Here is an 18,853-nt window from a genome sequence, read left to right on the forward strand (position 1 = left end):
GTCTAGTCAAAAGTTCTTAAACAGGCATGGTACATAAAACCAGTGCAGATATAATAGGACAGCAGATGATTTATGTAAAGACATGGCAGGGAAATCTCTGCTGAAAGAGGTTTCCACCAGTATCCTTGCTAACAAGTTATTGACTCTTTATTTTCTCAAAGTTATTGAATGGAATATAGTCTTGTGATGGACCTAAGAAAAGGAAATATGTGAAAACTAGAGAGCTGGTCTGTGTCACCACTCATGCAGTTTAGTAAAGCTGGGGTTGGTTGGTTGGTTGGTTGGTTGATTTTTCACCATCCCATGGACACATAATCTTTCTTTCCAGAAGACTCGGAGACATTAGTTGAGCCTTGTTCCCTTTGTTCAGAGTCCATGAGCTGCTGTTGATCACATGACAGAGGTTAAGAGGCTAAGTCACCATTAGCCATTGTCTGCACAGCATGCTCTGTAGGAGCTAAAAACTCTTATATGAGGATATCTCAACTACAGAGCTGCCATTTGTCGTCTATCAATATGTTTTACTTCCTAGATATAGTGTTTATTGTTTCACTTTAGATAACCTCTGGCAATAATAAAAGAAACATATCATCCCTCTGGGCAAGATAGATGGGCCACAACAAGAGTATGACTTAATGCATACATCTATTCTTTGGGTCCTTGGTTAAGAGGATGTACATCCTTCAGTGTTACACCTATTGACATCCTAGACAACAACCAGAGTACTACACATATATAATATATCCAGTGTCACAACACATTCAGCAATATCAATCACTACTACTTGATGGCCCAAAAGTTCCAACCCACAAAATTACATTAGCAACATCTTAGCAAGATGGCAGAAAAAGAAGCCCTAGACCTTCCTTCCCCACAGATTTAACAACAAAATTACAAAATACTTCTCTGAGAAATCCAGAATCCAGTTAAAATATTCATGCACCCCAGATGAGCATGAAGCCAACATCATCAACCAGTAGGGAATTCCTAACACTATCCACCCTCTCTGATCACAGCTCCTCTATATACCTCACACTGAGGGGCATTTGACTAGAAATCACCGAATTCTCTCTTCTTTCTGGAGAAGAAATTAAAATATTCTAAGTTCAACTGATTTACTCCAGGTATCTGGAGAGATTATCATCTATATAAACAGGAATGGATGCCAGGTTGAAGAGAGTGTCTCTGAAAATGCAGACATAAACCTTGCACCAGGATATGCAATACCATAAACAGACACTAGAAGGAGACCCAGGACAGTGATTTACCACATCACCTGCTATCCTCAATACTACAATGGGGAGAAGTCCTGAGTAAAAATCAGCCAGCTTCTTCAAACAGGAGATTAGACACAGAAGTCAGAGAGGACATATATCTAGAAAAGGTTTGAGAGGTCTCCAGAATCTCTAGCCAGGCTTTGTTAAAGTCCTCCCTGTATGAGACCAGATTACAGAGTTTGAAAGAGCTAGCTGATTCTTCAGATGTTAAATGGCATTGAAACATGTATACTATCATGTAAGAAACGAATCACCAGTCTATGTTCAATACAGGATACAGGATGCTTGGGGCTGGTGCACGGGGATGATTCAGAGAGGTGATATGGGGTGGGAGGGGGGTTCAGGATTGGGAACTCATGTACACCCGTGGCGGATTCATGTCAATGTATGGCAAAACCAATACAGTAGTGTAAAGTTAAATAAAGTAAAAATAAAATTAAAAAAATTTTTTAATCTCAATAAGAAAAATAACAAAATATTCAATGAAACAGGCAATCATGACACATTTAAATGAACCACTAAATCTCCAGAAACTGGACCTAAAAGAAATAGAAATACATGAATTGCCAAAAAATGTAAAATTACCACGATAAGAATGCTCAGTGACTTAAAGAGAGCACAGACAATGAAACAAAACTGGGGTTGGGGGAGAAATGTGTGAACAAAATGACACTATCAACAGAGGTGTAAACTATGAATGAAAACCAGACAAATTCTGGAACTGAAAAATAGACAAACTAAATTGAAAATTTTATGGGAAGGACTAAACACCAGACTTGACCAGGCAGAAGACAGAATCAACCAACTCAAAGACCAGACTTTTGAAATTACAAAAGCAGAGGATCAAACAGAAGAACAAATAAAGAAAAATGAAGAGAGCTGAAAGGACTTATGGAACACATTCAAGTGGAACAACATGAACATTATGGGAGTCACAAAATAGGAGAGAAAGGAGCAGAGAAGCAATCTGAAGAAATAATAGCCAAAAATTCCCAAGTCCAAGGAGACAAATAGAAAATCAAGTTGGGACTGCAACTGAGATAGGTCTAAAGAGACCTATCCTGAGGTACATTATAAACATATCATCAAAAGCCACAAACAAAGAGAGAATCTTGAAAGCAACAAGAGAGAAACAACTTGTTATGCACAAGACAGTGCCTATTAGATTATCAGCAGGTTTTCAACCGAGATCTTGCAGTCTAGAAGGAAGTGGAATGATAAAAATCAATGAAAAAACACTGTGAATCAAGTATACTATATCCAGCAAAACTATCCTTTTAAAAAAAGAAGAAAGACTTTCCCAAACAAAAAATGAAGAAGTTTATCATCACTGGATCAGGCCTATATGAAATGCTTAAAGAAGTCCTACAAGTTAAAGCAAAGGGACAATAAGCAGCAACAGAAAACCATGTAAAAGTCTAAAATCCCTGACAAGGTTAAATATAGAAACAAATATAGAATCCTGTGGCTTGTATTGTAGATGAGTGTCTTTTCATTTGTTTGTATCTTCCTCAATTTCTTTCACTGATGTCTTTATTGTTGTCTAGTTTTTCAGTCATGTCCAACTCTTTGCAAACCCATAGACTGGTCCACCAGGTTTCTCTATCCATGAGATTTCCCAGGCAAGAATACTGGAACGGGTTGCCATTTCTTTTTTCCAGGGGATCTTCCCAACCTAGGGATTGAACCTATGTCTCCTGCTTGACAAGCAGATTCTTTACCACTGAGCCACCTGGTAAGCCAGAGATTAGCATGATGTGATGTCTTATGTTTTCCAAATACAACTCTTTCACTTAGCTAAATTTTCTTTTGATGCAATGTTTAAGGTGATTGTTTTCTTAATTTTTCTAACAGATTTTTAATTTATAGAAATGCAACAGATTTCCATATATTAATTTTGCATCCTACAACTTTACAAAATTAGTTTATCAGTTGTTCAGTTTTATAAATCATCACTTCAGGATTTTATATATAGTTTTATGTCATCTGCAAATAGTGACAGTTTTACTCTGGCCTTTTCAGTAAGGATCCTTTGAATTGTTTTCTGTCTGTTTTCTATGGCCAGGACTTCCAATACTATGTTTAATAAAAGTGGCAAAAATGAGTATCCTTTCTTGATCCCAGTCTTAAAATGTTTTCAGTATTTCACTAAGTATGATGATGGCTGTATGTTTATCATATATAACCTTTACTTATGTTCCTTTTCTACCCACTTAGTCAACTGTCTTTATCATAAATGGATGTTGAATTTTGCCAAAAGCTTTTTCTGCATCTATGGACTTGATCATATGATTTGATTTTTTTTTTATTCTTCAATTTGTTAATGTTGCATATCACATGGATTCATTTGTGACTATTGAACCATCTTTGCATCCTTGAGCTAAATCCCACTTGACATGGTATATATTTATTTTGAAGTCAACATGAATCTGCCACGGGTGCACATGTGTTCCCCATCCTGAACTCCCCTCCCACCTCCCTCCCCATCCCATCCCTCTGGGTCATCTCAGTGCACCAGCCCCGAGCACCCTGTATCATGCATCAAGGACTGATGCTAAAGCTTCAATACTTTGGCCACCTGATGTGAGGAGCTGACTCATTGGAAAAGACTGTGATGCTGGGAAAGATTGAAGGCAAAAGAAGAGGACAACAGGATAAGATGGTTGGATAGCATCACCAACTCAATGGACATGAATCTCAGCAAACTCTGGGAGATGGTGAAAGAAAGGGATGCCTGGTGTGCTGCAATCCGTGGGGTCTCAGTGTTGGACATGACTTAGCAACTGAACAACAACAATTTTCATTGTGTTGATTTTCATTGATCTGATTTGAACTGAAGCAGTTACTGGAAGAGAAGGATTTCATCATATTTCACTTGTTTTAATTTAACTCAGGATTATTTTCATTAACTCTTTTAATAAAGATTTAGTACTAACTGAGCAAAAATCTACTTTCACTTCTTTTCACACACAAAAAGTCATAAAGCACTTAACGTTTGAGTCTCACATATTTTGAAAAGGACTGTGCATACAATACAGAAGGTTGTTTTAGTTTATTTACTACAGAATCAGCAAGTCAAAGTTCAATGCTACTTTGGATCTTGCTGGAAGAATTTTTACAAAGTAAACATGTAACAGATGTGATCATCAACTGCTAGAGTTACTCAGCAAATTATTTATCTCTAATAAATCGCTAATTACTTACCTGACCTTAAAACAACACGGAGAAACAGCTTCCACTATCCTGATGGAAGAGCCAGTTGAGGAGAAAGTGTGGCCAGGATCAACACACACTTAGTGTGACATTGCAGCTGGAAATATTTTTTCCCTTGAACTTTTCTAGATAGTCATTTTGCCTCCTTTTGAGGATCACCAGCTCATCCTTGATGGCCTTTCAGGACCTTCTGGATCAAGTTGGAGGCCTGGGGAGATTCCAGGTCCTTCAGATGGTTTTCTTTTGTATCTCTAGCCTCATAGTGTACCCTCACATCCTACTGGAGAACTTCACTGCAGCCATCCCTGATCATCGCTGCTGGGTCCACATCTTGGACAATGACACTGGCTCTGTTAATGACACTGGGACCCTCAGTCAAGATGCCCTCCTGAGAATCTCCATCCCACTGGACTCAAACCTGAGGCCAGAGAAGTGTCGTCGCTTCAGCCACCCCCAGTGGCAGTTCCTTTACCTGAATGGGACCTTCCCCAACATGACTGACCTGGACACAGAGCCCTGTGTGGACGGCTGGATGTATGACCGAAGTACCTTCTCCTCCACCATCGTAACTGAGGTAAGAGGCCCCATTTACCTCTTGTGAGTACATGATCTGGGTGTTTAGGGGTAACAGAATAATGAACATGCTTCTAGCCTTTAGTCACTAGGTAGGTGTTCATTCTTCATCCTTTCAGGAAATATCAATTACCTCTATTAAATGCCAGGCACCTACATATTTAATGAGTCTGCTGTTGCTGCTGCTGCTAAGTCACTTCAGTCGTGTCTGACTCTGTGCGACCCCATAAACAGCAGCCCACTGTCTAACAAATTCCAAAATAGAAATGAACCCTTCTATTATAGTACTTTTTTTCTTGGGATGACCAAAGTCTAAACAAGTAATTTATGTAATGTGTTTAAAATATTATACCAGGTCAGTAATGTTCATCGTTTGATTGCATATTACAAATATTTACTAGACTGATGAAAAACTCCATTCCCAGACTATATTCTGGAGCAATCATATTACATCTACTGTAAAGTTCTAATTAGTAAAATTTTACATCTCCTCAAGTGAGTTCACTCTGTGGCCAAGACTGAGAACTACTTAGTTTGATGTAAACTAGAGATTATTAAAACCAACAGATTTAGAGTACACTTCCCTAAGGAAGTTATGTTTAAATGAGACCTGAACTAATGTAGGAAAAAAGAAGCTGAAGAGGGTGATAAAGGCCCAAAATATTGAACTTTGCAAGTTATATCAAGAAGTTTTGACCAGATTTCCACTGAGAGATTGTTTATTTTTTATCGGAGGATAATTGCTTACAAAGTTGTGTTGGTTTCTGCCATACAACAATATGAATAAACCTTAAGTATACATATTCCATTCCCTCTTGAATCTCCCTCCCACCTCCACATCCTACCCCTCTAGGTTGTCGCAGAACACTGGGTTGAGCTCCTCGCATTATAGAGCTGTTTTCCACTAGCTATTTTACATATGGAAATGAGATTTTGAGCTGCTGTGAAGCTCTACAGTGATGGTGTCCTTCTCTTTCAGTGGGACCTTGTATGTAAATCTCAGTCACTGATCTCAGTGGCTAAATTCCTAGTCATGAGTGGAATTCTGGTGGGAGGCATCATATATGGCTATTTATCAGACAGGTGAGTATCTCTCAATCATAGCTTTCTTTATTCTCAAGTACTTTCAGCTTATAAATTATACTTTCATTAAAGAAATATATATTTCAACTTAGTTTTCAGTTCAGTTCACTTCAGTCGCTCAGTCGTGTCCTACTCTTTGCGACTCCATGAATCACAGCACGCCAGGCCTCCCTGTCCATCACCAACTCCTGGAGTTCACCCAGACTCATGTCCATCGAGTCAGTGATGCCATCCAGCCATCTCATCCTCTGTCATCCCCTTCTCCTCCTGCCCCCAATTCCTCCCACCATCAGAGTCTTTTCCAATGAGTCAATTCTTTGCATGAGGTGGCCAAAGTACTAGAGTTTCAGCTTTAGCATCATTCCTTCCTAAGAAATCCTGGCTGATCTTCAGAATGGATTGGTTGGATCTCCAAGCAGTCCAGGGGACTCTCAAGAGTCTTCTCCAACACCACAGTTCAAAAGCATCAATTCTTCGGTGCTCAGCCTTCTTCACAGTCCAACTCTCACATCCATACAGGACCACAGGAAAAACCATAGCCTTGACTAGACGGACCTTAGTCAGCAAGGTAATGTCTATGCTTTTGAATATACTATCTAGGTTGGTCATAACTTTTCTTCCAAGGAGTAAGCATCCTTTAATTTCATGGCTGCAGTCTTATGAAGCATCAATCATAACAATTGAGAAGTCTTCTATTTAACTTTGTTTTTTTTTTAATTGTCTTTTTTTTTTTTAACTTTATTTTGCTTTACAATACTGTATTGGTTTTGCCATACATTGACATGAATCTGCCACGGGTGTACATGAGTTCCCAATCCTGAACCCCCCCCCCACCACCACCACATATCATCTCTCTGGATCATCCCCGTGCAACAGCCCCAAGCATCCTGTATCCTGTATCGAACGTAGACTGGCGATTTGTTTCTTACCATAGTATACAAGTTTCAATGTCGTTCTCCCAAATCATCCCATCCTCTCCCTCTCCCACAGAGTCTAAAAGTCCGTCTATACATCTGTGTCTCTTTTGCTGTCTCGCATACAGGGTTATCATTACCATATTTCTAAATTCCATATATATGTGTTAGTATACTGTATTGGTGTTTTTCTTTCTGGCCTACTTCACTCTGTATAATCGGCTCCAGTTTCATCCACCTCATTAGAACTGATTCAAATGTATTCTTTTTAATGGCTGAGTAATACTCCATTGTGTATATGTACCACAGCTTTCCTATCCATTCATCTGCTGATGGGCATCTAGGTTGTTTCCATGTCCTGGCTATTATAAACAGTGCTGCGATGAACATTGGGGTACATGTCTCTTTCAGTTCTAGTTTCCTCAGTGTATATGCCCAGCAGTGGGATTGCTGGGTCATAAGGCAGTTCTATTTGCAATTTTTTAATGAATCTCCACACTGTTCTCCATAGTGGCTGTACTAGTTTGCATTCCCACCAACAGGGTAAGAGGGTTTCCTTTTCTCCATACCCTCTCCAGCCTTTATTGCTTGTAGACTTTTGGATCGCTGCCATTCTGACTGGTGTGAAATGGTACCTCATTGTGGGTTTGATTTGCATTTCTCTAATAATGAGTGATGTTGAGCATCTTTTCATGTTTGTTAGCCATCCATATGTCTTCTTTGGAGAAATGTCTATTTAGTTATTTGGCCCATTTTTTTATAGGGTCATTTATTTTTCTGGAATTGATCTGCAGGAGTTGCTTGTGTATTTTTGAGATTAGTTGTTTGTCAGTTGCTTCATTTGCTATTATTTTCTCCCATTCAGAAGGCTGTCTTTTCACCTTGCTTACGGTTTTATTTGTTGTGCATAAGCTTTTAATTTTAATTAGATCCCATTTGTTTCTTTTTGCTTTTATTTCCAATATTCTGGGAGGTGGGTCATAGAGGATCCTGCTGTGATGTATGTTGGAGAGGGTTTTGCCTATGTTCTCCTCTAGGAGTTTTATAGTTTCTGGTCTTACATTTAGATCTTTAATCCATTTTGAGTTTATTTTTGTGTATGGTGTTAGAAAGAGTTCTAGTTTCATTCTTTTACAAGTGGTTGACCAGTTTTCCCAGCACCACTTGTTAAAGAGATTGTCTTTATTTTTTTTAAGAGATTGTCTTTTCTCCATTGTATATTCTTGCCTCCTTTGTCAAAGATAAGGTGTCCATAGGTGTGTGGATTTATCTCTGGGCGTTCTATTTTGTTCCATTGATCTATATTTCTGTCTTTGTGCCAGTACCATAATGTCTTGATGACTGTGGCTTTGTAGTAGAGCCTGAAGTCAGGCAGGTTGATTCCTCCAGTTCCATTCTTCTTTCTCAAGATTGCTTTGGCTATTAGAGGTTTTTTGTATTCCCATACAAATTGTGAAACTATTTGTTCTAGCTCTGTGAAAAATACCACTGGTAGCTTCATAGGGATTGCATTGAATCTGTAGATTGCTTTGGGGAGTATACTCATTTTCACTATATTGATTCTTCCAATCCATGAACATGGTATATTTCTCCATCTATTAGTGTCCTCTTTGATTTCTTTCATCAGTGTTTTCTAATTTTCTATATATAGGTCTTTAGTTTCTTTATGTAGGTATATTCTTAAGTATTTTATTCTTTTCTTTGCAATGGTGAATGAAATTGTTTCCTTAATTTCTCTTTCTATTTTCTCATTACTAGTGTATAGGAATGCAAGGGATTTCTGTGTGTTGATTTTGGTTTTTTTTTTTTTTTTTTAGTCTTTACTTTTTTATTTTTTAATTTTTAAAATCTTTAATTCTTACATGCGTTCCCAAACATGAACCCCCCTCCCACCTCCCTCCCCATAACATCTCTCTGGGTTATCCCCATGCACCAGCCCCAAGCATGCTGCACCCTGCTTCAGACATAGACTAGCGATTCAATTCTTACATGATAGTATACATGTTAGAATGCCATTCTCCCAAATCATCCCACCCTCTCCCTCTCCTTCTGAGTCCAAAAGTCCGTTATACACATCTGTGTCTCTTTCCCTGTCTTGCATACAGGGTCGTCATTGCCATTTTCCTAAATTCCATATATATGTGTTAGTATACTGTATTGGTGTTTTTCTTTCTGGCTTACTTCACTCTGTATAATTGGCTCCAGTTTCATCCATCTCATCAGAACTGATTCAAATGAATTCTTTTTAATGGCTGAGTAATACTCCATTGTGTATATGTACCACAGCTTTCTTATCCATTCGTCTGCTGATGGACATCTAGGTTGTTTCCATGTCCTGGCTACTATAAACAGTGCTGCGATGAACATTGGGGTACATGTGTCTCTTTAAATTCTGGTTTCCTTGGTGTGTATGCCCAGGAGTGGGATTGCTGGGTCGTAAGGTAGTTCTATTTGCAATTTTTTAAGGAATCTCCACACTGTTCTCCATAGTGGCTGTACTAGTTTGCATTCCCACCAACAGTGTAGGAGGGTTCCCTTTTCTCCACACCCTCTCCAGCATTTATTGCTTGCAGATTTTTGGATCGCAGCCATTCTGACTGGTGTGAAGTGGTACCTCATTGTGGTTTTGATTTGCGTTTCTCTGATAATGAGTGATGTTGAGCATCTTTTCATGTGTTTGTTAGCCATCCGTATGTCTTCTTTGGAGAAATGTCTATTTAGTTCTTTGGCCTATTTTTTGATTGGGTAGTTTATTTTTCTGGAATTGAGCTGCATAAGTTGCTTGTATATTTTTGAGATTAGTTGTTTGTCAGTTGCTTCATTGGCTATTATTTTCTCCCCTTCAGAAGGCTGTCTTTTCACCTTGCTTATATTTTCCTTTGTTGTGCAGAAGCTTTTAATTTTAATTAGATCCCATTTGTTTCTTTTTGCTTTTATTTCCAGAATTCTGGGAGGTGGATCATAGAGGATCCTGCTGTGATTTCTGTCTGAGAGTGTTTTGCCTATGTTCTCCTCTAGGAGTTTTATAGTTTCTGATCTTACATTTAGATCTTTAATCCATTTTGAGTTTATTTTTGTGTGCGGTGTTAGAAAGTGATCTAGTTTCATTCTTTTACAAGTGGTTGACCAGTTTTCCCAGCACCACTTGTTAAAGAGATTGTCTTTACTCCATTGTATATTCTTGCCTCCTTTGTCAAAGATAAGGTGTCCATAGGTGTGTGGATTTATCTCTGGGCGTTCTATTTTGTTCCATTGATCTATATGTCTGTCTTTGTGCCAGTACCATACTGTCTTGATGACTGTGGCTTTGTAGTAGAGCCTGAAGTCAGGCAGGTTGATCCCTCCAGTTCCATTCTTCTTTCTCAAGATTGCTTTGGCTATTCGAGGTGTTCTGTATTTCCATACAAATCTTGAAATTATTTGTTCTAGTTCTGTGAAAAATGTGGCTGGTAGCTTGATAGGGATTGCATTGAATTTGTAAATTGCTTTGGGTAGTACACTCATTTTCACTATATTGATTCTTCCAATCCATGAACATGGTATATTTCTCCATCTATTAGTGTCCTCTTTGATTTCTTTCATCAGTGTTTTATAGTTTTCTACATGTAGGTCTTTAGTTTCTTTAGGTAGATATATTCCTAAGTATTTTATTCTTTTTGTTGCAATGGTGAATGGAATTGTTTCCTTAATTTCTTTTTCTACTTTCTCATTATTCGTGTATAGGAATGCAATGGATTTCTGTGTGTTGATTTTATATCCTGCAACTTTACTATATTCATTGATGAGCTCTAGTAATTTTCTGGTGGAGTCTTTAGGGTTTTCCATGTAGAGGATCATGTCATCTGCAAACAGTGAGAGTTTTACTTCTTCTTTTCCAATTTGGATTCCTTTTATTTCTTTTTCTGCTCTGATTGCTGTGGCCAAAACTTCCAGAACTATGTTGAATAGTAGTGGTGAAAGTGGACACCCTTGTCTTGTTCCTGACTTTAGGGGAAATGCTTTCAATTTTTCACCATTGAGGATAATGTTTGCTGTGGGTTTGTCATAGATAGCTTTTATTATGTTGAGGTATGTTCCTTCTATTCCTGCTTTCTGGAGAGTTTTTATCATAAATGGATGTTGAATTTTGTCAAAGGCCTTCTCTGCATCTATTGAGATAATCATATGGTTTTTATTTTTCAATTTGTTAATGTGGTGAATTACATTGATTGATTTGCGGATATTGAAGAATCCTTGCATCCCTGGGATAAAGCCCACTTGGTCATGGTGTATGATCTTTTTAATGTGTTGTTGGATTCTGATTGCTAGAATTTTGTTGAGGATTTTTGCATCTATGTTCATCAGTGATATTGGCCTGTAGTTTTCTTTTTTTGTGGCATCTTTGTCAGGTTTTGGTATTAGGGTCATGGTGGCCTCATAGAATGAGTTTGGAAGTTTACCTTCCTTTGCAATTTTCTGGAAGAGTTTGAGTAGGATAGGTGTTAGCTCTTCTCTAAATTTTTGGTAGAATTCAGCTGTGAAGCCGTCTGGACCCGGGTTTTTTTTTTGCTGGAAGATTTCTGATTACAGTTTCAATTTCCATGCTTGTGATGGCTCTGTTAAGATTTTCTATTACTTCCTGGTTCAGTTTTGTAAAGTTGTACTTTTCTAAGAATTTGTCCATTTCTTCCACGTTGTCCATTTTATTGGTATATAATTGCTGATAGTAGTATCTTATGATCCTTTGTATTTCTGTGTTGTCTGTTGTGATCTCTCCATTTTCATTTCTAATTTTATTGATTTGATTTTTCTCCCTTTGTTCCTTGATGAGTCTGGCTAATGGTTTGTCGATTTTATTTATCCTGTCAAAGAATCAGCTTTTGGCTTTGTTGATTCTTGCTTTGGTCTCTTTTGTTTCTTTTGCATTTATTTCTGCCCTAATTTTTAAGATTTCTTTCCTTCTACTAACTCTGGGGTTCTCCATTTCTTCCTTTTCTAGTTGCTTTAGGTGTAGAGTTAGGTTATTTTTTTTCTTGTTTCTTGAGGTATGCCTGTATTGCTATGAACTTTCCTCTTAGCACTGCTTTTATAGTGTCCCACAGGTTTTGGGTTGTTGTGTTTTCATTTTCATTCATTTCTATGCATAATTTGATTTCTTTTTTGATTTCTTCTGTGATTTGTTGGTTATTCAGAAGCATGTTGTTCAGCCTCCATATGTTGGAATTTTTAATAGTTTTTCTCCTGTAATTGAGATCTAATCTCAATGCATTATGGTCAGAAAAGATGCTTGGAATGATTTCAATTTTTTTGAATTTATCAGGCTTAGAGTTATGGCCCAGGATGTGATCTATCCTGGAGAAGGTTCTGTGAGCATTTGAGAAAAAGGTGAAATTCATTGTTTTGTGATGAAATGTCCTATAGACATCAGTTAGGTCTAACTGGTCTATTGTATCATTTAAAGTTTGCGTTTCTTTGTTTATTTTCTGTTTAGTTTGTCTGTCCATAGATGTGAGTGGGGTATTAAAGTCTCCCACTATTATTGTGTTATTGTTAATTTCCCCTTTCATACTTGTTTTGTCTTACATATTGCAGAGCTCCTATGTTGGGTGCACATATATTTAAAATTGTTATATCTTCCTCTTGTATTGATCCTTTAATCATTATGTAGTGGCCTTCTTGGTCTCTTTTCACAGCCTTTGTTTTAAAGTCTATTTTATCAGATATGAGTATTGCTATTCCTGCTTTCTTTTGGTCTCTATTTGCGTGGACTATTGTTTTCCAGCCCTTCACTTTCAGTCTGTATGTGTCCCTTGTTTTGAGGTGGGTCTCTTGTAGGCAGCATATAGAGGGGTCTTGTTTTTGTATCCATTGAGCCAGTCTTTGCCTTTTGGTTGGGGCATTCAATCCATTTAGGTTTAAGGTAATTATTGATAAGTATGATCCCATTGCCATTTACTTTATTGTTTTGGGTTCAGGTTTATATGCCCTTTTTGTGTTTCCTGTCTAGAGAACATCCTTTAGCATTTTTTGGAGAGCTGGTTTGGTGGTGCTGAATTCTCTCAGCTTTTGCTTGTCTGTAAAGCTTTTGATTTCTCCTTCATATTTGAATGAGATCCTTGCTGGGTACAGTAATCTGGGCTATAGGTTATTTTCTTTCATCACTTTAAGTATGTCTTGCCATTCCCTCCTGGCCTGAAGCGTTTCTATTGAAAGATCTGCAGTTATCCTTATGGGAATCCCCTTGTGCATTATTTGTTGTTTTTCCCTTGCTGCTTTTAATATTTGTTCTTTGTGTTTGATCTTTGTTAATTTGATTAATATGTGTCTTGGGGTGTTTCGCCTTGGGTTTATCCTGTTTGAAACTCTCTGAGTTTCTTGGACTAGGGTGATTATTTCTTTCCCCATTTTAGGGAAGTTTTCAACTAATATCTCCTCAAGTATTTTCTCATAGTCTTTCTTTTGGTCTTCTTCTTCTGGGACTCCTATAATTCGAATGTTGGAGTGTTTCATATTGTCCTGGAGGTCTCTGAGATTGTCCTCATTTCTTTTAATTCATTTTTCTTTTTTCCTCTCTGATTCATTTATTGGTACCATTCTATCTTCTGTTTCACTAATCCTATCTTCTGCCTCCGATATTCTACTATTTGTTGCCTCCAGAGTGTTTCTGATCTCATTTATTGCATTATTCATTATATATTGACTCTTTTTTATTTCTTCTAGGTCCTTGTTAAACCTTTCTTGCATCTTTTCAATCCTTGTCTCCAGGCTATTTATCTGTGATTCCATTTTGATTTCAAGATTTTGGATAATTTTCACTATCATTATTTGGAATTCTTTCTCAGGTAGATTCCCTATATCTTCCTCTTTTGTTTGGTTTGGTGGGCATTTCTCATGTTCCTTTACCTGCTGAGTATTCCTCTGTCTCTTCATCTTGGTTATATTGCTGCATTTGGGGTGGCCTTTCTGTATTCTGGGAATTTGTGGAGTTCTCTTTATTATGGAGTTTCCTCGCTGTGGGTGGGGTTGTATCAGTGGCTTGTCAAGGTTTCTCGGTTAGGGAAGCTTGTGTCGGAGTTCTGGTGGGTAAAGCTGGATTTCTTCTCTCTGGAATGCAATGAAGTGTCCAGTAATGAGTTACGAGACGTCTATGGTTTGGGAGTAACTTGAGCTGCCTGTATATTGAAGCTCAGGGGTGTGTTCCTGTGTTGCTGGAGAATTTGTGTGGTATATCTTGCTCTGGAACTTGTTGGCCCTTGGGTGGTGCTTGGTTTCAGTGTAGGTATGGAGGCATTTGATGAGCTCCTGTCGATTAATGTTCCCTGGATTCAGGAGTTCTCTGATGTTCTCAGGATTTGGACTTAAGCCTCCTGCTTCTGGTTTTCAGTTTTATTTTTACAGTAGCCTCAAGACTTTTCCATCTATATAGCACCGATGATAGAACATCTAGGTTAAAGATGAAAAGTTTCTCCACATTGAGGGACACCCAGAGAGGTTCACTGAGTTACATGGAGAAGAGAAGAGGGAGGGGGTAGTTAGAGGTGATTGGAATGAGATGAGGTGGGATCAAAAGAGGAGAGAGCAAGCTAGTCAGTAATCACTTCCTTATGTGCACTCCTCAGTCTAGACCGCTCAGAGATGTTCACAGACTTATACAGAGAAGAGGAGAGGAAGGAGACAGAGGTGGCCAGGAGGATAAAAGAGGGAAATGAAAAGGAGAGAGGCAGATCCAGCCAGTAACCAGTTTCCTAAGTGTTCTCCATTGTCTGGAATACACAGAGATTCACAGAGTTGGGTAGAGAAGAGAAGGGGGAGGGAGGAGACAGAGACAACCTGGTGGAGAAAAAGGAGAGTCCAAAGGAGGAGAGAGTGGTCAAGCCAGTAATCTCGCTCTCAGGTAAAATTGGGTACTGAAGATTGGGTTTTTAAATGTACAAAATTGACAAGAAATACCAAAAAGCAAAGATTAAAAATCTAGAGTAGAGGTTGGATTTTCAAAAATACAATATTAAAGAAAAGAAGAACAAGAAGAAAGAAAAAAAAGTCATGAGAATTATTAAAAAACAACAACAACCACAAAAAATACATATATATGGCATTTGCTTTAAAAATAGGGTCTTTTTTTTTGAAAAGTGATAGTAGGTTATAAAAATTAAAATTAAAGGAGAAATAGAGGACTTAAAAATTTTAAAAAGTTTAAAAAAAGAAGAAAAAGAAAAGAAGAAACAATCAAACAACATCATCAACAACAACAAAAACGAGAGAATGGTCATAAAAATAATAAAGATATTTTTGGGACTTTCTCTGGTGTTGCGGGCAGTGTGGGGTCACTTCCAAGGCGGTTCCCTCTGTTTAGCTTCTTCTGTTTGCTGGTCTCTTCAGTGTCTGATTTCCACCCTGACACATGGGGGCAGTGGTGGACACTATTTTTCTTTTAGGCTCACTTGTTCAGTCGCGCTGTGGGGAGGGAGGGATGCTGCAAACAAATAACACTGGTGTGTGCTCGCAGTGTCTCAGCTACGCTGGGCATGCCCCTGCACATGGCACACACCGCTCAGGCTCTATGTTGCTCTGCCAGGAACAGTCTGAGGCTGGCCCTAGGCTGCATGCACCTCCCTGGTCTAAGCCACTCAGGCTCGGCTCTCAGGTAGCCCTCAGAGGTGCAGATTCGGTTGGGCCTGCGTTTTGTGCCCTTCCCAGGACCGAGTAGCTCAGGTGTTTAGCGAGTGCAGTCACTGTGACTTATCACCTTTCCCTGCTGCTCAGTTTTCTGGGTGTACCACTGGCGCCCCTTGTCAGGCAGATGGTGACTGTCCAGAACCCCAAGAAGTCTTAGTTAGCAAAGAAGCCAGCTTGCAGTTTGGTAAGTAAAGTCTTTCCGGGGCTGCAATTGCCCCCTTCCAGCCCTTACGGCTCTGGCTGCCTGTCACTGGTGGGGGATGGTCTGCAGCTGGCTATTTCTGTTCCATCCTTTGTTCTGTGTGTGGTCCTGGCGGTGTCTTATGTTAGAGCTTTTTGTGTGGTAGCTATCCCACAGTCTGGTATGCTAGCCCAAGTTAGTTCGCTCTGGTTACATTTGGGGCATTCCAGCCCGATTCTTAAAAAGCACTGCTGCCCGCACCTCCCTGCCCAGCCCCCGCTTGCTAGTGGCAGATGCAGGCATCCGTGCTGCTTCTCCACGGGGGGAGTTACCATTGGGCTCATAATCTGTTGATTTTAATTATTCATTTATTTTTCTTCCCTGTTATGTTGCCCTCTGTGTTTCCAAGGCTCGCCACAGACTCGGCAGTGAGAGTGTTTCCTGGTGTTTGGAAACTTCTCTCTTTTTAAGACTCCCTTCCTGGGACGGGACTCCCTTCCCGGGAAGGAGCTCCCTCTCTACCTCCTTTGTCTCTTTTTTCATCTTTTATATTTTTCCTACCTGTTTTTGAAGACAATGATCTGCTTTTCTGGGTGCCTGATGTCCTCTGCCAGCATTCAGAAGTTGTTTTGTAGAGTTTACTCAGCGTTGAGATGTTCTTTTGATGAATTTGTGGGGGAGAAAGTGGTCTCCCCATCCTATTCCTCTGCCATCTTAGGACAGCCCCCTTTTATTTAACTTTGAATAATCATTGTGTCCATATAGTTAAATATTCAAAAAATTGCAACAAAAAAAGAATACTTATTACAATTACTTCATTATTACAAATACTTCAGTATTCTTGCCTTGAGAACCCCATGAATAGTACAAAAAGGCAAAAATGTAGGACACTGAAAGATGAATTCCCCAGGTCAGTAGGTGCCCAATATGCTACTGGAGATCAGTGGAGAACTAACTCTAGAAAGAATGAAGAGATGGAGCCAAAGCAAAAACAACACCCAGTTGTGGATGTGACTGATGATAGAAGCAAGGTCCAATGCTGTAAACAGCAATATTGCATAGGAACCTGGAATGTTATGAATCAAGGCACATTGGAAGTGGTCAAACAGGAGATGGCAAGAGTGAACATTGACATTTTAGGAATCAGCGAACTAAAATGGAATGGAATGGGTAAATTTAACTCACATGACCATTATATCTGCTACTGTGGGCAGGAATTCCTTGGAAGAAATGGAGTAGCCATCATAGTCAACAAAAGAGTCTGAAATGCAGTACTTGAATGCAGTCTCAAAAACCACAGAATGATCTCTGTTTCTTTCCAAGGCAAACCATTCAATATCACAGTACTCTAAGTCTATGCCCTGGCCAGTAATGCTGAAGATGCTGAAGTTGAACGGTTCTATGAAAACCTACAAGACCTTTTAGAACTAACACCCCAAAAAGATGTCCTTTTCATTATAGGGGACGGGAATGCAAAAGTAGGAAGTCAAGAAACACCTGGAGTAACAGGCAAATTTGGCCTTCGAGTACAGAATGAAGCAGGGCAAAGGCTAATAGAGTTCTGCCAAGAGAATGCACTAGTCATAGCAAAAACCCTCTTCCAACAACACAAGAGAAGACTCTACACATGGACATCACCAGATGGCTAACACCAAAATCAGATTGATTGTATTCTTTGCAGCCAAAGATAGAGAAGCTCTTACAGTCAGCAAGAAAAAGACTGGGAGCTGACTGTGGCTCAGATCATGAACTACTTATTGCCAAAATGAAGAAAGTAGAGAAAACCACTAGACATTTAGCTGTGACCTAAGTCAAATCCCTTATGATTATACAGTGGAAGTGAGAAATAGATTTAAGGGACTAGATCTGATGGACAGAGTGCCTAATGAACAATGGATGGAGGTTTGTGACCTTCTACAGGAGACAGGGATCAAGACCATCCCCAAGAAAAAGAAAAGCAAAAAGTGAAATGGCTGTCTGAGGAGTCCTTACAGATAGCTGTGAAAAGAAGAGAAGTGAAAAGCAAAGAAGAAAAGGAAAGATATACCCATTTGAATGCAGAGTTCCAAAAAATAGCAAGGAGAGATAAGAAAGCCTCAGTGGTCAATGCAAAGAAATAGAGGAAAACAACAGAATAGGAAAAATTAGAGATCTCTTCAAGAAAATTAGAGATACCAAGGGAACATTTCATGCAAAGATAGGCTCAATAAAGAACAGAAATGGTATGGACCTAACAGAAGCAGAAGATATTAAGAAGAAGTGGCAAAAATACACAGAAGAACTATACAAAAAAGATCTTCATGACCCAGATAGTCACAATGGTGTGATCACTCACCTAGAGCAAGACATCCTGGAATGTGAAGTCAAGTGGGCCTTAGCAAGTATCACTATGAACAAAGCTAGTGGAGGTGATGGAATTCCAGTTGAGCTATTTCAAATCCTAAAAGATGATGCTGTGAAAGTGCTGCACTCAATATGCCAGCAAATATGGAAAACTCAGCAGTGGCCACAGGACTGGAAAAGGTCAGTTTTCATTCCAATCCCAAAGAAAGGCAATGCCAAAGAATGTTCAAACTACCGCACAATTGTACTCATCTCACACGCTAGCAAAATAATGCTCAAAATCCTACTGCTGAAGCCAGATTTCAGCAATATGTGAAATGTGAACTTCCAGATGTTCAAGCTGGATTTAGAAGAGGCAGAGAAACCAGAGACCAAATCGCCAACATCTGCTGGATCATCAAAAAAGCAAGAGAGTTCCAAAAAAACATCTATTTCTGCTTTGTTGACTATGCCAAAGCCTTTGACTGTGTGGATCACAATAACCTGTGGAAAATTCTGAAAGAGATGGGAATACCAGAGCACCTGACCTGCCTCTTGAGAAACCTGTATGCATGTCAGGAAGCAACAGTTAAAACTGGACATGGGCCAACAGACTGATTCCAAATAGGAAAAGG

General features: G+C 39.0%; 1 protein-coding gene across 1 annotated transcript in view; it reads left to right on the forward strand.

Annotated features, from left to right (window-relative positions):
- The first annotated feature begins 3,580 nt into the window (after window positions 1–3,580).
- The window catches only part of LOC138426973 (organic anion transporter 7-like), a 47,591-nt gene continuing 32,318 nt past the window's right edge, over window positions 3,581–18,853 (forward strand). The window contains exons 1-2 of the mRNA XM_069566035.1: window positions 3,581–5,064; window positions 6,043–6,146. Of these exons, the coding sequence (XP_069422136.1) occupies window positions 4,663–5,064; window positions 6,043–6,146 (506 nt within the window). The 5' untranslated portion in view covers window positions 3,581–4,662. The remainder of the gene's footprint in view (window positions 5,065–6,042; window positions 6,147–18,853) is intronic.

This window comes from Ovis canadensis, chromosome 21 (assembly GCF_042477335.2).
Source record: "Ovis canadensis isolate MfBH-ARS-UI-01 breed Bighorn chromosome 21, ARS-UI_OviCan_v2, whole genome shotgun sequence".
NCBI lineage: Eukaryota > Metazoa > Chordata > Mammalia > Artiodactyla > Bovidae > Ovis > Ovis canadensis.